The sequence below is a fragment of the Ambystoma mexicanum genome, chromosome 4q (assembly GCF_040938575.1).
Source record: "Ambystoma mexicanum isolate Mex_15411 chromosome 4q, UKY_AmexF1_1, whole genome shotgun sequence".
Classification (NCBI taxonomy): domain Eukaryota; kingdom Metazoa; phylum Chordata; class Amphibia; order Caudata; family Ambystomatidae; genus Ambystoma; species Ambystoma mexicanum.
Genome location: NC_090928.1, coordinates 1145351695 through 1145375034, shown reverse-complemented (window position 1 = coordinate 1145375034; position 23340 = coordinate 1145351695). Strand labels below are relative to the sequence as shown.

The 23340-nt window shown below is 47.2% G+C and overlaps 1 protein-coding gene across 2 annotated transcripts in view; it reads left to right on the top strand.

The window, feature by feature from the left end:
* SLC4A1AP (solute carrier family 4 member 1 adaptor protein) overlaps window positions 1-23340 on the top strand; it is a 363679-nt gene that overhangs the window by 65520 nt on the left and 274819 nt on the right. For both annotated transcript variants that reach the window (XM_069608736.1, XM_069608735.1), the window contains exon 6: window positions 15337-15497. In XM_069608736.1, coding sequence (XP_069464837.1) covers window positions 15337-15497 — 161 coding nt within the window. The remainder of the gene's footprint in view (window positions 1-15336; window positions 15498-23340) is intronic.

The window sequence follows — 23340 nt, the reverse complement described above, 5'->3', positions numbered from 1 at the left end:
TGCTCACCTTTTAAACCCAGCAATCTGTAGTGAAATATTCAATGGAAAAAAAAATCCCAATATGAAACAAGAGCTTGTGGTCTTGTGGGTAAGTGACTGAACTGGGATCACGACAACCTGAATAAAATCCTGGTATCCAAATACTTGAGCAAGCTTACCAACCTCAAAAAAACCAGAAGGGGTTGCGTCCGACATCTGACAAAATGTACGCTGTTAATCCACATGTGTCCTCTACTGGTGCCCTGAAATCAGGGGGAAATAACTGCACCAGTGTCCAGGATTGCAAACTCTCTTGCCACATTGTGGGCAAATACTCATGACTGACTTGCCCTCTAATCATGTACCCTCTTCACCCCCATGTCTGGCTTTCAACAAAAGTCTGCTTTATAAAGCTAACTTGAAACGTGCACATACCATAGTCTCACTCAAATATATACTTCCTTATAGAACTATGTCAGGCAAAAAGTCTACAATTGCAGCATTATTCCCCCATCTTGACTGTGAGACTACAAATACCCGAATGCAATTCGGCAAAAGGCAACGGAATGGTCTGAGTGCAAAACTATCAAGGACTGACAGTAGCACGGTTTAAAAAAAGAATAATTTGGATGCAAAGTTTAATGAGATATTTAAAACTAAGATAACACACAGCATTCAGGACTGTGTACTTACTCTCTCCCATCCATTCAGTGACCAGAACTGACCCTGCTTAGCTTCAAAGCAAGGAAAGGGACAGCACATTTCTCTAAGTGGTCTTGTAACTTTGGCTCATTATTGGGCAACATGACCTGAGGAGTCTTGCCCCTTCCTCACTTTGGAGCTAAGCAGGGTTTGTCCTGGTTACTGCATGGATAGCAATCGTGTCATGGGCCATGGCCAGTGATTTTTCATCCCTGACGTCACTATAGCTGTAAAAATATATATGTTTTAAAAACGGTAAACTGTAACAGCGGGTACTGAACTACACACGAAAATAAATGCTTTCCTGCTCCCCAGGCCCTCACTAAGCGTCCCCATCATCTGTGCCAGCTCACCCCACTCCCCAGATGGTCTCCTCCCCTACCCTCTCTTCCCCCCCCCCCCCACCAAACACAACACACGCTGTTTCTGTGACACACTTTGCATTGAGATGTCGGCTATTTGCGGCTAATGCCAAGGTTACAGAAAGCTTTGTGTTGCAAAATCAGTCCCTAGACCCTGTCCAACTCCCACATTTCACTTGGTGCCATCTAGCCACCCCACCGACCGGCCTGCCTCCCACCCCACCCCCCCACCCCTTGCCTGATGGCATTTGCATGTGTTTTGAGCTGCAAATAGCTTTTTTCCTGCATTTAATCTTCCCGTACCCTTGGCTATAACCTCAAATATCTTTCGCATCGAGAGAAAAAGCAACATGGCACCTTTTTCATTTCTGAAAACCATGATCCTACAATGCACCATGGGAGATATAAGAAACAATTATTAGAAAGGGGCACTCCCCTCTGTGTCAAATAATTAAATAACTACGGCAGGGAATAACCCCTAACCACGCATGGATCGCGAGTAAACGCTTTGTGCCAGTTGTTTTGGACCTGGTCCAAATCCGTCTAGCAGTTTGGGCGGAGTGCTTTGGCAAAAATATACCTTGTTTCTCTATTGAAAAATGAAAGGGAAGTAGGCTGCACTTTTGGCAAAAAATGATTTTTGTTTTCTTCTTAATAGCGTTCTTAATTTTTTAATGTATATTTACGAAACTTAGCAGTCTTGGGCGGGCTGGCGAGTCCCTATTCACTTTCAAAATTTCGGTCAAATCTGTTACTCGAATCAAAGGTTTTTAAAAATTGCATTTTTAGGGGTTCCCATGGGAGTCCGACTCACCTTAACTATAGGGCGGCAATATATAGCTCTCATGAGCAGATGATAACAAAGAGGACAAAATGCCGATGATAAACGGCGCCTATGGCTGCAGGCCAGCACCTGAACGGCCTCACAATCCATTTCTTTTGTCGTCAGTGGCTCATTTCCTATGCATGGTTGGTTAGGCAATTTGTTGGGACAATTCAAGTAGAAAGACCCCACACAGCTCCAGTCATCTACCAAATCTGTGCCTGCTTAGCACAATAAATCTTAATTTTAAAGATTAGTTTATATCCCTGATGTCGGTCAGCTTGATATGAAAAAAAAGTTTTGATTTTGTGTGGATCGTCAAATGTTCCTAATTTTGTATTGTGCATAACAGCACGCTGGACATTTGTGACAATCTCTGTACTCTCTTACTACACAATTTATTTTACTGCGTGTCTTAAAGTGCTTAAAATGCAGTCGATGAAAGGAGATTTTTCAGATGCACGTTAATTTGTAATCTGGGACTTGTAGTTTTCCATTTAGGATGTGGAAAAAAAAAGTTATGATAGTCTTTTGGTTTGACATGTTTTTACAAGGATTTATAAATTGCCAGGTTGCTTTAGTTTGTGATATGTGTTTTTCGCAATTCAACCCTACAAGACCTCATTATTGTAGTACTTGAAAGACAAATCTTAACTATTTGTACCAAGTAGAGCTCAAAAGGTATGTGGTGAAGTGATCAAATTGCACAAGGGTTTTAAATCCCAGTTTAACATGTACTGCTATGCAAATAATTCAATCTCCCTGTGATTTAGAAATTGAGTCCTTTAGAAGTGATTAACAAGACTCCCTTATAATGGAGCAGATGGAATGATTTTGGCAACAAAACTGTGCCTGTTGTGCTCTCCTGTAGGTACCCCAGAGGTAATCACCTAGAACATCAGTATTGTTGCTCTGGTCCTCCCTCCGTTTTATGTTGCTTGGTTTGACCGCGTCAGTGCACCAGAGATTCTAGTGTAGCAGACTGGCTGCAGAAATTAAGAAGCAACATTAATTTCCTCTCCTGTTGCTGCCAGTCACCGAAGCTGCTTGAGCTGTTTAAGTACTTCCCTACTAGAGTATGAGTGAAACTCTTTTCTATGCCATGCTATGTTGTTGAATATTGCATAGCACACCTATCATTTAAGTTATTTTGTAAGTTGTCTGGAGCAGTGTTTAATGTGAGCTCCAAGTTGCTAATGTAAATTGTTTGTGTGGTTGTATGAAGTGTCTAGAGTGCTGCTTAAGGAGTGTGGAGAGTTGTGTTAGGGTATCTGTTGAGGGTAAGTGTGCTGATAAGGAAATTTAGATTAGACGCCTGTCTTCAGATGGTGTACGTGCCTGTGTCTAAACTATGTTATTTCGCTTCTGGTGTATGTCGAGATGTGTCATCAGTTAGACTGGGAGATGGAATGATTTTTTGAGGTGGTTGTCACCCTACCTGGTCCAACACACCACTCAATAACCACCGGAAACCATCTTTTTCACTTTGGTAACATGACTGTTGTTCACATTTATTTGTTTATGTCCATGCAAAACTTTCTTTCTCCAGATTGTACGTTTTGTAGCATATCATCCCATAATATAGTATACCACCAGGTGACACTGCCATAGCACACGTTCAGGGCTTCCTGTTTCTAGTATAGATGGCACTTCTGACAACCCACCAACACCTCCAGGACACTCCAAATGTAGCACCATTCAGTCTTACGCAGGATTATGGTAGTGTGACTGTGCATGCACTATGAACTAGTAAGTGACAAAGCCACCCACACACATCCTCACAACCACATCATTACCATGATGACAGGTAACTTGAAAACTGTGAATTTTGCTTTTAACCTTGTGTTTTTTTGGCAAAGAGTGCTTTAAATTGCATAATGTTCTGCTAATTTGACACTAGTTCCCCCAAACTTTCTTTGGGGGGAGGGGAATGGGAAGTGGGGTCTCAAACAAGTAATATTTCACTGCCCACAAAGTCTTTAAAGGTAGTCCAACTATTATAATTGTTCGGCCATCATCCCCTAAAGTTCGGTCTACTTGCTTCCTTGGCAATTGCCTTTGATTAATAAATAGTATATTTGTGCAGTTGCCTGTGTGGACCTCTGTTCCCTAACAGACATTGCTCTTGTTAATTCTACTTCACACCAAGCCTACCACCTTCTTAGACTAAGCCCGACTGTCGGCTATGTAACCATTGAGAGTTTGGTCAAGTACTTCATAGTAAAATGGTTGCAGCTTTACATTAACTCCTCATCAGAGTAGGTTCTGGAAAAACCGCGAACCACACGCCTACCTTTTTCACACTTGCTAAGTAAGGGAATGGGAGAGAAGTGCAGATAGCCACCATTTATAATTGTGTTCACCACCATTTATAATTGTGTTCACCATGCTTTCTCAGTGCATATCCACACTCTTATTGGCATTTCACCTAAGTTGCCACCTTGGCCTGGAAGAATCGCCAGTTACTATTCAGATTCCTTCCATTTAATTTTTCTTTGTTGCATGGCAGCAAGGCCATCCGTCTCCACAAGCATCCATTTTGAAACTCCCATTGCACTTTTTCCTTTGCGCAACAGTAGTTAGTATTGTGATGGTGACCGCCCCTTTATTTAATTTGAATGTGCGGCGTTACCCCGAACGTCGGCCATGCATACGAGTCACATGACTCTGTAACATCCCTCCTTTTCTCATAACAAACAAAAGATTGACAAAGGATCAACATGGACTGTCAACATGACAAATAACTGGATAACCGGTATACCATACCAAATAGTGCACTGCTCAATGAAGGCAGTTATCAACCCACTTGCTACTTAAAGGTCTGGGTCCAAAATGTAATCTTTAAACCTTTCCCGACACCGCTGTCCCTCCTGACGAGGGTAGTGTCCTTCCTCTTGGCTTGCAGCAACTGGCAGTGGTTCCTCTCGTCTTTGGTCCTAGGGTCTTGGCTTGGTACAGGTGAGTTCTCAGAGGCAATAGTAGGAGTCCCACACTCTGCAGTCTTCTTAAAGAAACAGGAGTTACTTGTGATAGTCCCTCGGCTGTCAGCTGCCGTGACCATGACCCTTTCACATGGGTCACGTCCAAAGGTGTGGGTTCATAGTTTAAAGACAGTTTTCCTTCTGGGTGTCGGTTGCGTACCAGCACGGTATCCCCAACCTCAATGACATCAGGTTTCAGATGCCTCCTGGCATTCTCTCGCTTATTGCAAATTCTCCTTTCTTCAAAAACATTCTGGTCCTCACTGATTCCAGCAGTCCGTCTCTCAGTGTCAGGTATCAAACCTTTTGGGCACCGGTTGCACAGAGCCTTGGCTGGGGACACCCCTGTAGACTGGTGAGGTGTGGACCTATATCCACAGAGGAATTGATAGGTTTCTGTGCAGCTCTCCTCTTTGGTCTTGAGTAAACCTTAGACTCTTATTTAGGGTACGCATAAAACGCTCAACTTCTCCATTGGCTCTTGGCCAGCCAGGGGTCACTTTCCTGTGTACTACCCCACACTCATCCCTGAATGGAGCAAATTAACGGCCTTGAAACGGGGGTTCGTTGTCAGAACAGAGTACATGTGGCGGGGGGGAAGCATGCGTTGCGAAGATCTTATTCAGGGCTTGTATAGTCTGGTCACTTGAAGTCGACTCTACTATTTCCACTTCTGGGTATCGGGGACCAATCATCAATGAGTACTATGAAGTATGTGCACCTACCAGTGGATCTAAAGTCTGCATGCACGGTGCCCCAAGGCTGGTCACTCCTGTCCATGCTCTCGATGCAAGGCTTCTTATGCGTGGGCGCCGCAGCTTGACACCACACACATTGTTTTTTTTTTTTTTTAACCACACACATTGTTATATGCATTCATCGACCCTCTTCTCTAGGTCTGGGAACCAGACTTTTGCTCTTAGCCAGGCCTTGGTTTTGGCTGTGCCTTGGTGGCCGCTGTGCACCAGTTCCATCACCCTATCTATTAGCCTTTTGGGAATCACAATTTGTTCTCCTCTTAATAGCAGGCCTTCCTCAGCAGTTGACCGCTTGTGACGTGTACACCACAGTGATTGTAGGTCTTGCTATGTCTCCTTTTCTCTCCTTGACAGATCCACTACTACTGACTTCCAGTCTCCATTATTTACAGCACTGTGAATCATTTGGAAACACCAGTCAGCCTTAGATGCTTCAGCCACTTCCTCGAGTGAGAGTGCTACTGGCATGGATGTCTCCACCACTTGTCGAATGGCCTTCTCGCACTCCTCATCCCCACAATTGTCTTGTTCTCCGCCGGCGCTAGGGTGGCGAGACAGATAATCAGTGGGGTTGTCTCTCCCTGGCCTGTACAGGAGTTTTACACTGTATTCTATTTTTGGAGGTGGCTTGGAGGATGTCCCCATCCTGATGGGAATTATGGGCTTGTGATCGGTGATGACCGCAACAGGCTTGTCCAAAATGTAGAGTCTGAAGTGTTTGCAACCCTTTTTTATGGCCAGTCCTTCCCATTCAATTTAAGAATATCTTCGCTCCGTGTCTGTTAAGGCTTTACTTGCATATGCAATGGGCCACCTCTGACCCTGTTGATCTGGCTACTAGCGTCGACAACCAGTTCTGATTCCTTCTCCGTGTTGAACTAAAGTCATTGTCTCATCGCCTACAAGCGCAGCTTTGATAGTGTCGAAAGCAGACTGTTCTAGGGTGGACCATGTCCACACAGTGTCCTTTTTGTTGAGGGCCCTGAGAGATTCTGAGATGGAGGCCAGGCTCTTAATGAATCTCCCACAATAGTTCAAAATCCCCAGGAAACTGCGCACATCAGAGGGGTTGTTTCGGGGCTTGGCGTCCTTAATATCTTTCACATTTTTAGGGTCAGTTGACACCCCTCCAGAGTGAAACACAAATCGAAAGAATTTGACACTTTCTTTTAAAAATTCCCACTTATCACGATGAAGGGTTAAACCTAACTCCCGGATCCGCTCTAGTGTCTTCTCAAGTCTGATCATATGTTCTGTCTCGTAAGTGGCATATACCAGAATATCATCATTCAGATTAATGACCCCTTTGAGTTCAGCGAGAGCCCCTCTGATGGCGTTTTGAAACACTTCTGCAGCAGATGAAATACCAAAACGTAATCTTTTATATTGATAGAGGCCATTATTGGTGGTGAAAGTGGTAATCTACCGTGAGTCTTGATGTCATACCAGCTGGTGGTATCCTGAGCGTAGGTCCAGTTTTGAGAAGACCTTTGCACCCTGAAATTCCCCCCCACAGCCATGTTGGGGAGTTGCATGTCTACGCATATCCGTACTGCAGCAGGTTGTTCTTGCTCAACTTGCTTTTGAAGGTTAAAGAGAATGCGTCAGTGTTTCAAGGCTGTTGGGCGTACTGACCCATCAATGTGCAGGCGTATTTGTTCACCTTTCAGCTTTCCCACACCTTTGAAAATGTCCTTGAAACGGTTGACGAGGTCTTGGATGTCTGTCTTCTAAACGGAGAGTGCAAATTGCACTATGACCAACGCTTCAGATGCCGCACAGCTCAGAAGTGAATTTGGGCTCACCCTTGTTAGAAAGAACCTTGCCTTTTTTGACCGTCCAGCATGTAAAATTTGAGTCGTGAACACTCCTTGTAGCGGGAGAGGCTGATCGCCGCCAAAAGAGTATATCTTCGCCTTGGTGGCAGTTAGAGCAGGTGGTCCTGGTAGGGCCTCGTAGTGCCTTGATGCCATTACGCACACGGACGCACCCGTGTTGATTAGTACTGGGGTGGGGGTGTCTCATATGTCCACTGTGCACGTGGGCTGCCTACACTTCTTCGAGATTGAGTCAATGCTAGAAATAAAGAACACTTCTTCCTCTTCTTCTTCGTCTTCGGCGATTTCCAAATCTTGAAGTTCCTGTTCCTTAGCTGCCACACTCTTTTGTTTCCTTACGCCACCAGTGTTAGCTTTGGTTAGACCAAGTGGGATGACCACGGGGTTGGCAGCACAGCACATCCTGGTGAAATGGCCTCCAACTCCACAGCGTCCGCACACCCTTCCTTTTGTGGTACATTCACTTAGATGGGGAATGTCATACCCACACTTCTGGCACTGCTGCGATACATCATTCTTTTTTGGGGGCCACCTCTGGCGTTGTGGTCCACTGCTGGTTGTACGTCCAATGGCATAGGCTTCTTCACTTTTTCCTAGTTTGGCTACTGCGTCCATTCTAGCAGCCTGAGTTTCAGCCAGTTGGTAAAACCTGCCCATATCAAGGATCTGCGTCGGCATAATCCCTGGTTCACGGAGCACTTGCCGTCATAGTTTTCCCGAACCGCATCCTTGGATGAGTTGATTCCGTATCATAGCCTCCTCATTTTCCCACTGGCAGGTACTGGCCAATTGGCGCAACCGACCACAGAAATTGTCTAATGACGACGACTCCTCCTCCTGTTTCTCACTGGTCATCACAAAACGGTAGAAAACCAGATTGGCTAAGGGCAAGAAATGTACTTTCAAAACATCTTTTACTTCCTGTTAAGTGACTGCTGAAGAGTTCAGGGACTCGCAAATACGATTAACTTCAGCGCTAGCAGCATAAAGCAACGTTGCAACTTTCGCCTTGAATGGATTGTGTCCTCCAACGCATTCCACATCTTTGACATGTAATGTCCACAGCTGGGCACTTCGGAAACTTTTTCGGCAGAGGGCGTCCTGCGTCGAGGGCCTCTGTCGAGGACGACGTCACAGGATGCTATAAATAGGACGCACAGCGCCCGCAGCCTCAGTTCCGTTATTTCCGCGAACGTGTTTACTTCGTGAGACTTGTCGCGCCTCGTGCGTTTTTCTTCATTGAAGATGTCTTTCTCTTCGACCCCTCCAACTCTGCGGTCCGGTTTCAAGACATGCCGGGACTGCGAGTCCAAGATTTTGCTCACCGACCCCCAACGCATTTGTTTGTGGTGCCTCGGCGAGTCGCACGACACCGACGACTGCTCGAAATGCCAGTCACTGACTGCAAAGGCCTTGCGGAAGGGGAAGCTCCAGGTGGGAAGGGGCTCGAAGCCTGTTAAGTTCCAGACTTCCAAGTCCAAGGAGGTTTCCACTGATGACTCAAGGGGCGACTCTCCGCATCGGAAAGAATACCGGGATTCTCAAGGCCCCGGAGTGGTTCCCGCCACTCGTCTTCCTCGTCCTGGCACTCGCGGTAGCGCCGTCACTGGTCGCCTTCCCTGTCCTCGGAGGATGGTGCCTCGAGGAAGGTTACGTGCCCCACGAAGTCCTCGACTCCGGAGGAATGGGCAGCATTCAAGAACTCTATGATGGTGATTTTTAAATCGCAAGGCATGGGTCCGGTCGCGCATTCTGACGAAGCCGACCTGGATCGATCTCAGTCTGTGGCTCGCAAGCCTTTGCGCTCAGGTTCACAATGCGACACACATCGGGAGCCGTTGAGGTCCCGTATGGGAAAGGTTTTGAAAGGTCGCAAGAGGCACTTCTCTAGGTCTCAGTCCTCGTCCCCAGCGAGACCGCAGCAACCTATTGAGGGCTCGGGGTCGGCGTCGGCTCGTTTGGCGCTGTCCGTCCAAATTCGGACATCGACGCCTTGCCGTCGTATCAGCCCAGGGTGCTGTCTGCACCTGTGTGGAGGCCAAAGCCTTCGGCGATCTCGACGTCGAGGTTGTCGACTCTCTCGACGTCGAAGCCTTCGGTGCTATCGGCGCCTTTGGGGAATTTTTTCTCGGAATTTGCCGTTGTAGTACCCACACATTGTGGATCCTCTGGGAACGGCTACATCGAAGTCGTTGAGGCCGGTTTTGGCCTCCAGGCCCTCTTCTGTCCCCAGACCTGGGTTTCAACCCCCTCTGGATCATATTCTTGAAGAGGAGGAAAGGTCTTAGGTTGAGGAACCTAGTGACCTTTAGTCAGTTGGAGGAGTTGAGACAGACCCTCCATGATGCAAGTGGACTGGACACTTCCCCGGAAGTGGAGTTTGGTAGACCTAAGCCTGGGGCTTATGCAGAGTCTTCTTATAGGAAACACTTGGCACGAGTATCGGGCTGGTCTAGTCAGTCCTCCGGAAGACTTTGTGCAAGATGATCTGATGGACATCTTGGATCAAGGTCCATCCTCTGACCCGTTTTGCCATTTCATTCTACCTTGCAGAAAAGGGTGGCAGCTGCTTGGCAGTCCCCGGAATCTCTTCCGCCTGTAAATCAAAATCTTACTAAAAAATACCGCCCTTCGGGTAGCGACCCCAGCTATTTGTCTACTCACCGACTCCTGAGAGTTTGGTGGTTCTGGCGGCTACCGCCACCTCGAGGCGGGCAGCATACCCTACCATCCCTCTGGATAGGGACGACAAGCGCTTCAATGGTTGGGCACGGAAGGGGTTTTCTGCTGGGAGCATGGCCTTGAAATCGGCCAACTCCATGTGCACCTTGGCAAGGTTTACACACACTCTGTGGCCTTGTGTTGCTTTTGCGGCTGAGCGTATTCCCGAGGAGGAAGAAAGGGATGGTTTACGTGCTATCGTGCAGGATGGCAAGGATGCCATGTGTGAGGGCCTTCAGTCGGGTTTGGATACGGCTGACAGTGTGAGCCGGTCCATGGCTGCGAGCACCGTTATGCGCAGATTTGCGTGGTTGTGGAAATCTGGATTTGCTCAAGAAGTACAAGCCCGTCTTCCGAACATGCCCTTTGATGTCGCTCATTTAATTGGCAGCAAGGGTGATGAGAGCCTTGAGAGGTTGCAGACCTCAAAAGCTGCTGTGAAGTCTTTAAGCACTGCGGTGCGTCAACCTCTGCCTTTGTCCTAGGGGACAGCAGTGGAGGGGAGGTTCCTTTCGTTTCTACTCCTCTTTTGGTAGAACAAGAGGGGCTGGCAGTCAAAGGGGCCAGCGAAAAAGTACCCGTGGTAGTCGGGGAAATCGTGGTGCCAAAGCCGCTCAGGCAGCTGCCTCTTTGCCTTCAGGCACTACCGCAGCCGCTTCCAAACAATCGTGAGGCCATGTTCCATGGTTCGCCGGTTGGGAGCAGACTCTCAGCATCTCGAAGAATGACGGGCCATTACTTCAGATGCATGGGTTCTGAATACCATAGCCCACGACTACTGCCTTCCCTTCCTTTAGCGGCCTCATGACAATCCACCGGGGAAACACTCTTTGAAGAGTCCGGATCCGCTCCTTGCGCAGGAAATCTTGTCCCTGCTGAAGAAAGGTGCCATAGAACTGGTGCCTGTAGCGGAGAGGAACAAGGGTTGGTATTCCCCTTATTTTTTTATCCCAAAGAAAGACGGGGGGATTGAGACCTATCATGGGCTTGCGTTGGTTGAACAAACGTCCCAGGAAGGACAAGTTCAATATGGTCACTTTTTCTCATGTCCTCCAGGCCCTTCAACTTCAGGATTGGTTGGTGTCTCTGGACCTCAAGGATGCTTACTTTCGTGTATCGATTCATCCCGTGCACAGAGTACCTGAGGTTTTCGGCTGGCTACTTGCACTTTCAGTTTCGGGTCCTGCCGTTCGGATTAACCTCTGCCCCGAGGGTCTTCACCAAGCTCATGGTGGTGGTGGCAGCGTACCTCAGGCGAGGGGGGAATTCACGTCTACCCCTTTCTGGGCGACTGGCTGATCCAGGCGTGCTCTCCCGAGCTTGCTTTGGATCATATCGGTGTCCCCTGCCGCACCCTCCACAGGCTGGGCTTCTCCCTGACTTTAAACAAGTTGCACCTGACACCTTCCCAACAGCTCCAGTACATCGGGGTTGTGTTGGACACATCCTTCGAAGTGTTCGCCTCCCAAGGTAAGGGCTCATCACATTGTACAGATGGTGGACAAGTTTCAACATGCCCAGAGTCTCCCGGCTTTCGAGTTCTTAAGGTTGCTCGGCTTCATGGTTTCCTGCATTTTTCTGGGGCCAGAGGCCAGGCTGTGGATGAGATCCCTGTAGTGGGGGTGGGGGTGTGGTAGGGTGGGGGAACGGGTGGAAATCGGGTTCTCCATCCAGAGGTCAAGACTCTCAACCTTCACGGTCGGTGTATGAAAGGTTGCGTTTTGACAAAACTTGAGGGCGGGAGGGAGAGTTAAGCAGGGTATGGCCCCAACTCTAAACTGTTTTTAACACAAAAAGAGGACGCAGACCACTGTGAAAGTACTTGGTTATAGCGCATAAGAATCCAAAGGCCTCTGTGGACAGGGACCAATGTAGTAGAACCCTAGGAGAGGGTGCAAGTGCTACAAGGCTGTGGTAGGAGGACGGGTAAGGGATAGGGTGAATATCTAACTATCCCTGCCTAAAGGTGGTAACTCCACTAGGCAACGTCTGTTGAACATTGTTTGTCACTGTGTTTGTGTCGTTTTTAGACCTCAGTCCACCATGGCCAGGGAGACAATCTAGTGGGCAATAAATTGGCCCCACTGGATGCCTTTATAACTGACCATTGGTGTTCCTTGTAAAGTACCATTGAGCACTTCTCTTCCAACATTTTTCTTCACACAGTGGAAGAGAGTTGAACAGGACCAACAAGGCTGAAAGCATTACCTACGTAGAAGTGGCTAGTTTATTTCTTTTCCTATCTCCTGTTTGTAAGCGGCTCGGCACCGTTACCTAGTGGAGTTACCACCTTTAGGCAGGGATAATTAGATATTCACCCTATCCCTTACCCGTCGTCCTACCACAACCTTGTAGCACTTGCACCCTCTCCTGGGGTTCTACTGCATTGGACCCTGTCCACAGAGGCCTTTGGATTCTTATGAGCTATAACTAAGTACTTTCACAGTGGTCTGTGGCCTCTTTTTGTCTGAAAGGTTGCAACTGTTGCAGTGATCACAATGTTGATCCTTTTCACTGCTCCATTCCTATGGTTTTCTTTGTTGCTCTTTTTGGCCCACAGGGGCCTTCAAGTGGGTACCATTAAAGGTTATCTGGTGGCGCTGTCTATCTTTAAGCGCTCGTCTGAAGAATGTTCTTACTTTAAGATTCCTTTGATTTCTCAGTTTCTTAAAGGACTGACTAATGTATTCCTGCTGTCCCCTTTCCAGGTGCCAGTTTGGGATTTGAATTTAGTTTTGAGATTTCTCATGGGTGCTCCGTTTGAACCTTTGCATTCTTGTCCTTTGAGATTACTGTCCTTCAAGACTGTGTTCTTGGTTGCGGTTACTTGAGCTCGCAGAGTGAGTGAATTGCAGGCACTTTCAGCTAAGCCATCCTTTACTGTGTTTCACAAGGACAGGGTTGTACTAACATCTTTCTACCCTCCTCCTCGTCCTGGTAAGGAAGAGGAAAGTCTCCATTGGTTAGATCCTAGGAGAGCTCTTAGCTTTTACATTTCTAGGATGTCCAGGGTCAGAGTGGACAATCAACTCTTTGTGTAGGATATGCTGGACACCGATTGGGCAAGGCTGTTACCAAATGGACCATGTCCAGGTGTATTATCCTTACCATTACGGAGTGTTACCTGTTGGTCGGTAAAGACCCTCTGAAGGGTTGAGAGCTCATTCCACTAGGGGCGTGGCTACTTCCACTGCCCTCCATCGGGGTGTTCCTATTAGGAATATTTTGTGATGCCGCTACTTGGGCTCCAATCCATACATTTGTAAAACATTATTCCCTGGATACAATCCATGGTCAGGATATGGCCTTTGGAAAGGCGGTTCTTTTTTCCGCAGTCTAATTGGGTATTCTAAATTCTTTTCCCTCCTCCATTTACTGGTACTGCTTTTGGAGCCTGTCAAAAATGTGGAATGCTTTGGAGGACACAATCCCTTCGAAGAACAAGTTACTTACCAACTGTTAACGTTCTTTCGACTGGATGTTCCTCCAACGCATTCCACATTGCCCTCCCAGCCTGCCCCTCAGGAGAATTTCCTATGTGATTGCAGCTTCCGTTTCCGCAAGGCTAAATGCAGTCCAGCAGGCATCTGAATGGTGTCACACATTCTGAGGGGGAAAAAACTTAAACTGAGGCTACGGTCGCCCTGCGTCCTATTTATAACATCCTGTGACGTCGTCCTCGACGGAGGCCCTCGAGGGACATGGACCCGACGCCTTTGACGCAGGATGCCCTCTGCCGAAAAAGTTACGAAGTGCACAGCTGTGGATATTACTTGTCAAAGATGTGGAATGCGTTGGAGGAACATCTAATTTCTTTATCCACAGTAGCCACTTTGGGCCCAGCTTTGATGGTGGCCGAGACATATCAAATTCTGGCATGGGTGCTAGTGTGCCTTGTTGTCGTGACAGCATTCTTACAGGTGCCAATGCTACCGTTTGTACACTGGCTTGTGCGCCTTCATCTGGGCTGCTCATTGTTGCAGACCGCACGAGCACCTTGCACAATATGGATGCCGCAAGTCTGTCGTGTGAGGCTTGCACTCAGTCAGAAGAGGAAATTAAATGGCATCCCAGTAGGCTTGTTCACAGATCCAGACAGTTAAATTGGCTACTGGCGTAGTGATGGTTTGCACCCTCTTGATACATGCTTTTCCAAAACAGTCCCAGGTGAGAGAGAAATATGAAGAGCGATAAAAATATATACATTTCACAGCCTCCTCCCCAGGACAGTCACATCAGAAGTGCAACTCCAGGCCTCCCTCATGCACTGGGCTGACTGGCACCTTGTTGATAAAGTCCCAAATGCTTCCTGTGTCAGACCAGCCTCCTAAATAGTCTGTCATTGAAACCCGTTGTTTTTTTTGTTGTATAATTAGCCATTCAAAGGCTCCAAAAATTCCCACTGATGGTGCACAGGCACCCCATGGGGCCGCAACCGTCAGAAATATCCAAATGGCGGGCTCGCATACACCGCACGGGTGACGCGCCTAATGGGCATTGAAGAGTATGATTCCATTAGACACTGATCCTTCCTTCCTTTCCCCCCATTCAGAAGGGTCCTTGTCGCCAGTATTGTGATGTTATTGAGATCTGCCCCGGGGCCCTCCCACATACAGGCCCAGTCCCACAGTACCTTAAGAAAGACACCAGACTACATCTGCCTTATACAGGCTGCCGGCGGCAACTGCTATCCTGGGACCGCCCCTTTATTTAATTTGCATGCGCGGTGTTCTCCCGAACGTCGCGCATGCATATGAGTCACATGACTCTCTGTAACAGTCTCCTGCAACCTGTTTCTGTGGCTACTTCCCCTCATCCCTCCTCACTATCCAGGGGACACACCCAGAATCGCAACAGACTCTTCTGTCTTCACTTAATTTCTGTTGCATTCTCACCCCAACAAGAAGAGGCTGACGTCTGAACCATAAATTGTAATTTCTCAAAATTCTTGATTGGAAAATATGGTTAAGTAAAACTATTCACAAAAATGAGCCAACTTTCGTTTGCATATTACATTTTTCTGTAATGGAAATTTGTTTTTGGTTGTTTGCTTTTGGTTTTATTTTACTTCTTTTCCTTGTGTATAGTTACTTTGTATCGAGTGTCTATTAGTTGTAGATTTGATGAGATTCTCTAACACTTCCTCCTCCCTTTTTCCCTTTACACCAAAAGTGTCTCGGAAAAGAAGGTGTAAAAACTGGGAGGAAGATGACTTCTATGATAGTGATGATGACATCTTCCTGGACCGCACAGGTGCCGTTGAGAAGAAACGAATTGATAGAATGAAGAAAGCAGGGCGGATAGAGGAGAAAACTGAGACCTATGATTCACTGGTAAGACATGTTTTTGCTGATTGCAGAGAGCAATTCATGAAATAGAGTAAGATGTTAACTGAGTGTTTGTGGGGACAACCCCAGCCCTGTATCCCGGGCACAAAGGTAACCCACTCTAGCCTGTGCAGGCTAAGTGTTCTTTCAGTATTCCGTGGCTCTCCTGGTAGCAGTAGTGGTTGAGAAGTTGGGCCAATTCTCAGAAGGTGTTGGGAGACGATTTATATGGGACACCCGTGTCCTGACTTTTTGGAGGGAAGTAAAGCCTTCTGCATTACTTCCCTTGCCTGTTTTGCTCATTCTTATTGGGGCGGGGAGGAGAAAAACTTTTGGATTTCCTGTATTGTCACAATTGCACACATCACCTTACAGTGAAGTGCAGTTAGGATACTTTGTATCCTTATAACTTTTTATATAATGGCTTGTTGGTTACTTTTACAATCTGCCTAAGAAAAGCTGGTGGCAGCGGAAATATTTTTACTGTTTTTGAGACCTTTTACTCGTGTAACTTTGCATTTACTGTGAAAGGCTACTAAATGTGGCTAGCACCCTAAGCTGGCCGTGCCACAAGATTGTGTGCTTGTTCTTTTGCCATATTGTTCTTTGCCTGCCTTCTCAGGTCAGGAAATACCTTCTGTGGAAATCCCTTTCCTGCCGAAGGATTTGGCTTTCCCTGGGTAATTTGTGTGTGAGATAGGGGAAGGGGCTGGGTCTCTCCAGTGCCAATCGGCAGCCCTAGTGACTGAATGCTTTTTACTGGGCAGATGTTGTGGTCCGTGTCTTTCCATGATTGGTTAGCCCCTCGACTGCAAGCATGTTGCAGATCCTTACCATATCCTTACCGAATACACCTGTGATACAATGGCTTGTTCATTCACAGGTGCTAATCCATGTGCAGGTAGGTTTCCCTTCCTGTATCCAAACACCTCTTCATCCTTCGCGGCTCCCTTCTATTCCCATCTGGCTTTTTCTTCTTTTGGGGCCAGTGTTTGCAACTTACTCAAACTGTCTGACACATACACCTCCCTTTCACTCACATATATGCCAGCCATGGCATTGGGTGCACAGGGTGATACATGTTGGTAGAATAATCCCACGGTCCAGCCCCCATGCTGTGCCATTGGCTGCTTGATTACCTCTGAACACTACGTCGTCTGCCTTTGTATGTGCAGGGAATTTGACAGTGGCAAAGCTTTTGAGTACCATTGAGAATTGATGTCCCTGCTGAAGTTAGAAAACCTTGCTCTTTCCAGATTTGGCTGAAAACACAAGCTCCGCCCCATGCATATCTACTCTTTGTATATGGTGACGGAGCCAGTGGATGGAAGATGACTTGCGGATGATAACACATTAAGCTCAGCGACAAGTGGGAACATGTCATTTGAGCTAACAAAGCAACACATTCATCGTTCAAAAACTCAGTAGCAACATATGGAGACGAGAGTGCTCCAGAAGAGGGAAGGTGCAGGGAAGACCCGTCCACAGAAAAGGTGTGCCCTTCCTCTAAGGGAACCTCTTGTATGTCCGCCCTGATAGTAGTATATTAGGAAAGCACAGTAACTCAATACTGCATATCCTCCTCAGTTAACGCAGGCTCTGGTAACAATAAGGCAACATTAAGACGACCCAAACTCTCCAGTATGGTGGAAGGGTTATTAAAGAGTGTTTCCTCATAGCGCAGCGAGTGCTGCTGTGTGTGTTGTCCTACTAGCAAGGAATGCACAGCATGTGCGACCCTAACCATTAAAGGTGATTGTAAGACAATTGCAGCCACTTTCTTGGTGAGCAGCACAGTTGCGGATGGTGCTCTTAAACTGGAAAGCCTTAAGCCACTCTATCTATATAGAGGTGTAGAAAATATGTAATGGGGCGCTGACTTGCCCCCATGATCTTGTGTAAGTACTCCAGACACTACACTAAATCTCTCATGACTATAAAGAATAAAAGGATTCTCATAACATGGTAAGCCCAACGCAGAGGTGGTACATAGTGCAGTTTTCGTTTTAATCAAAATCCTCCCTTAACAACGGTGTACAGACAATCTCATTTTGGGCGTGCCCCTTAAATGCACACTTCAAAATTTGTGCTAAAATAGCATAATCCATAATCCAAGGCCGACAATACCCTGCTACTCCTAAAAATTATCTTAATTCCACTTTTGTGTGTGGTGGTGGCATGTCTTTATTACATTTACTCTGGACGGATCTAAGGCACGATGACCAGGAATTAAGGTGTGTCCAAAATATTTCACATCAGGATGACACAACTGCTACTTAGATGGGGCCATTTTATGGCCAGAGTTTGCCAGACTACTCAAGAAATTATGAACATCCTTTTGTGCTGCTGCTTGATGAAGGGAGCAAAGTCAACGTACTAAATGAGCATTGAGTAGCCTGAGAAACAAAGCAATGCAGTGCCTGCATTGAAATATTCTGGAGAAAATGGTAGGGAAGTGTATGAATCCCTGGGGGAGCCTAGTCCAGGTCATTTGCCAATTTTGGTATTTGTACCCTCCTTGAAAGCAGAAGTCAAAAAGGAACTGAGACTCTGGAGCAACTGGCACCGAGAAAAATGCTGAGCATAAATCAAATAAAGCAGTGTTTAAAAGCAGCAATTTAACATGGCAGAGTGCAGCTAGCAAAATGGCAACCCCACAGTGGGCTTGGGTTTGTTCCCAACACAAATATTGAATTAAAAAAGGGCTCTTGCATCTAGTCGACAAATCACCATTGGTGCCAAAGAGCAACCAGCTGATGACCTGAGGTCAACGTCTGCAGCTGAGCAGCATCGATTTCAAGTTCTGTCCTAGTGAAGCTCTTCACTTCTTTCTTGATCTCAAGAAGGCCTTTGTTGGTGCTTCGACCCCATGACTGGTGGAAACAACCAATCTCGACCCCTGCTCAAGGATCTGTGCCATCTGAGCTGGACCATTGGGTGAACTGACCAGCTCTCCTGGGCTACCGCACTGCAGCAGTCTCCAACTTTGAAACTTGAAAGATCTTCAACTTGTGTTATGCTGCCTTGCATGAACGGAAGCTATGCTGGGTCTGCTCATTTGTTCGTCCACTGAAGAGCACCTGTCGCTGCCTGATTGTGGTGACTCGTTGAAACACATCTGCATCAATCCCTGGAGGTGCCTTAAGGTCGCCTGCCCCTCGGAAGTCTTTATCTTCCATTCCTGGGTTTTATATTGGAAGCTGCCTGGAATGAAGTCCAAAGCACTGCAACCAACCTGAACTAAATCCCTGCGAACAAAATAGACCTCTGGGAGGCCATCCTATTATGGTGAACAGGAAAGACCAAGGCTAGCCAAACCCAATCAAAATAGGGTAGCAGAGCTCCAAGTCTTAGTCTCAGGAAGGGTGTGCGAGTGGTCCACATAGAGCAACCCCGATAATTCCAGTTAGGCAAGTAAGTATACACATTTCTGAGGCTCGTGGATCTGCTTAGATAACATTCTGTGCATAGGCCGACATCTAGTGGTAGCCGTGAAGTATTACATGTTTTGTTTTCGAAACTCAAAGGGACGTCTACAGGCCATGCCAGTATTACTCTGCCTAGTGTGACGTCTCTTTTACCCATGGTCCTACATGCGTTGCGGTCCCTCAGATTGTTTTTTTCCACCATCATAGTCGAACGCAAGTTGCAGAGTTCCTTCTTCTGGTTTACGCCATTACTTATACAAAGTTTAACATTTAGACTTTTTTTCTGTCCTTACGACAACCGTACAACGCAAGATCTCCGAGCGACTGCTGTCCTGGACAAGATTATTTGTCCACGACGACTCCCGTCTCAACAAACTTGGTCTGCGGCCAACCTAGGCCCCAACGGGCCTCGGCCCTGCACAGTAAGGGAGAGTGGGGCGAGGTCCTAATTCATCTCATTTAGAGAATGCCGATTTCCCCTATACTTCCTTTTACATTGCCAAGCACGCCATTTAAATTCTGTCCTTCCTGTAACTGGAAGTTTCCTGGGAACGATTCACACAGGGTTTGTAATCTCTGCCTTCCTTGGGACCATTCCAAAAAACGGTGCAAGTCCTGCAAACTTTTTCGGCCCAAAACAAGAAAGGACTGGAAGACTAAATGCTGGGCCCACCACGCCATGCAGGTCGAGGCCACCATGGACGTTGAGGGAGCCTCCAGCTATGGCAGCATCAGCGTCCTAAGTGACGCAGAGGGTGATCAGGATTAGCTGGATTCCCGTGTGCGAGCCCCCGACTCCAACAGGCAGGCCGACGGTTCTGCTAAGGAGACAACGCGTGGCACCTCAAGCACCCACACAGCACGCCACGCTAAACACACCCCTCATGACCGACAGTCGACTGCATCGTCGACTGATAAGCCACACGCAGTGTCTGAGGGAAGGTCCGAAAAATCCCTTTCCTCTGGGCCATTGCGTTCGCCACTTGACAAGCCCCTAAAACAGACACTGAAGCCTGTTTCTGACCCAGTGAGAAAATCAAGTCCTTGGGTACTGGCATCTGTGCGTCAAAAGACACGTCGACGACCCTTGCTCATAATTCAGAAATGAGTGTATTCATTAAAAAACACGTCTCAGACACACTCCTCCAATCCAAAATGCTGAGAAACAATATTCAATGCCTCTATCCTCAAAAACACAGGTTACAAAGGATAAGGAACACTCTGCCCCTAGTGACACCCTCTCGGGGCAATGTACCACAAACAGCCCCCTGCACCAGAGCCTTTGCCTATCCCTGCTCCCACAGTGCTACCAAGCTCCTCACAATGGACCCCGGAACAGTTTGATGGTTATGAGGAAAATGTCTAGCTTTGTTCACTTTTTTGGTCAACACCCATATCAACTTACCAACCTCCAGAGTGGCCCCTCGAGGCGAAGCAGCTAATAAGTAGCCCGACGCCAAAAGACCCTGCCTAGACGTGACACAACCTAGTACCTCTACCTATCAAAACGTGTCTGACGACTTATACTATTATGACACTACAGGTCCAGGTTTAGTACACGCTGGTTTAGAGGTCAAAACTCGCAGCAGACCTCCACCGGCAACCAGGGCGAGCAGACATCATCTTGGGGTTCCTCGCAGGGGCAATCCTCCCAACATTTTCAAAGGGGCCACACCAGTTTGAGAAGTAGAGGCAGATCCTCCTCCAGAGGCTCCACCCCACCAAAGCAATGACCACCTGCTCCAGGTCCCCTCCCATGTTGTTCCAGTAGGTCACATTTCTCATTTTACCCACACATGGGAGGGGGATCATGTCAGACACCGTGGTGGGGGGCTATTGCATAGAACTGATACAAACACCACCCAACCATCCGCCGAGACAAACACTAACAACGCAGGAGGAACAGCACATTCTGCTGGAAGAGGCCAAAGCACTGCTACTAAAGGACACCGTAGAAATTGTCCCGGCAAACCAGGTAAACCAGGGGATCTACTCAATGTGCTTCCTTGTGCCAAATAAATACCTTACTATGCGCCCTGTCCTAGACCTGCACCCTCTGAACACATATGTCAGAAATTTCGCATGACTGCACTACAAGAAGGAATCCGACTGCTAAAACAGGGGTACTACATGGCAACTTTGGGCATGAAAGATGCCTACTTTCATATTTCAATGTTCCAAGCGCACAGAAATTTCCTGCACTTTAAATAGCGAATCAACACTACCAATTCAAGGTGCTACCCTTGGGCATAGCCTCCACATCAAGGGTATTTACCAACGTGTTGGCAAAACACCCAATCAATCTTCTGTTCCAATTGGGATTCTCAATCAACGAGAACAAATAGTCTTCCAAGAAAAACCATACGGTTCTTAGGAGCTATCATAAAAACGTAAGAGGAGCTAGTCTTCCCCCTCAAACGAAAGAGTACAAAACATACTGCTGCAAATACCTCAGTATCTGGCCAGTTACCAAATAACTACGCAAAGCAATGCACTTGCTCGGGATGATGGCTTCATGCATTTACCTCGTTACGCATGCAAAATTGCGCATGCGCCCAATGCAAGAGTGGTTAGCGAAACAGTGTTCTCAGGCAAGCGGTCAGTGGAACGATCTATTGGTTGATTTGCTAACTCACACTGGTGGACAAAGGAAAATCTGTTAAAAGGAAAACCCTTTCACAATCCTCCATTGCGAGCGACAGTTACAACAGACGCCTCACTCTCCGGATGAGGAGCCCATTACCTTCACCACACAGCGCATGGCCTGTCACATCAACCTTTTAGAGCTACTAGCAGCACACAAGGCCCTACAAGCCTTTCAAGTGCATCTAACAGGCCAAACAGTGCAAGTGCTCACATCCAATACCACTGCCATGTAAATAAACAAGCAGGGAGGAACACACTCTCCAAGTCTGTCCAGACTAGCCCGAAAATCTGGAAATGGCCACTTTTCCACCAACACTGCTCCTCAGCAGAATAGTGCGCAAAAAGCACCAGGAACAAGCAACTCTAATCCTAGTTGCTCCAATGTGGGCGAGATAACCTTGGTTTCTGCATCTTCTGAAACTGGCGATGTGCAAACCAATCAAGCTCCCGTGCCCAGTCAACATGCTCACCCAACACAGCGGGACAAAGTTAGATTTGCATCCTCCATCTATGAACTTGGCAGCTTGGCGCCTGAAGTCATAGTTTTGGTAATTTAAAACTACCTCAAAGGTGTATGGAAATCCTCAAGGAGGCATGTAAACCTAACACCAGACACTGTTACTTTAACGAATGGAAAGGATTTGCAATATGGTGACAGTCAAAAAATGTAAACCCTATTGAATGTACTTCATCACACTTTCTTCACTACATGCTCCACTTACTAGACTCTGGCCTAGTATTCAACTCCATCCAGGTTCACCTAGCGGCGCTATCCGCGTATGGCATTTCACAAAACAAGCTGTCCTGGTGGAAAGTTCCTGTTAAGGCTTTCATGGAGGGAGTAAAGAGCCCCCCCCCCACTCCATCCAGGGTGGGATCTCAATGTGGTACTCTCAAAGGTCATAGGTCCCCCTTTGAGCCTATGTACAAATCCAGCCTAACACCTAACATACAAAACAGCTTTTCTAGTGGCCATCACCTCCCAAAAGAAGAGTCAGTGAGCCACAAGCTTTGTCAGTGAAAGACCCTTTCTTTGTTATCCACAAAGACAAGTTGGTACTAAGAACCCACCCTAGGTTGCCACCCAAGTTCCATGTTAACCAATTCATTGAACTACCCGCTTTCTTTCAAAATCCTTTAAACTCAGCTGAGAAGAAACTCCATACACTAGATGTAAGGAGGGTGGTTCTTTACTATGTAAACAAGACAAAACCGCTAAGAAAACAGACATCATTTTGTCTCCATAGCACCTGGCAGGGAAGGTGATCACGTTTTTAAAAAAAAAACACCATCTCCAGATGGATAGTGAAATGCTGTAACGCTCACCTGATTCCCGCAGAGGCGCCGGTCTTGACTGGGTGAATGCCGTATCTTCAAAGGTGATGTGTAACACACGGTTGGCTCTTTGGGCTGGACCTCTGTGCACTGTATGTCTGACTCGAAGAGTAAGATGTCTGCAGATAGAAAATATGGGATTAATGAACTGGGGTTATTGGGTGCCTCTCTCCTCTTCCCTTTCTCTTCTCCTGTAGAACCCCAAAGGTTAACGCCCTCACCTTAGGTAAGTGAACGCCAAGCTCTCCATCTGCCTCGGGGCAGGGTGCCGTAACCACTTTCTTCACTGGATAAGGGTGCAGGCCTCTTGACCTCAGAGGACTGCTGTCCGTCGTTAACTGCACGAACGGTAAGTTCTGGGCACTTCAAATGTCTTAAGTCTTTTGTAATGATATCTCTTGTTTTGCAGGGTTCCGGCGATGGCGGATGGCGGGCTGAGA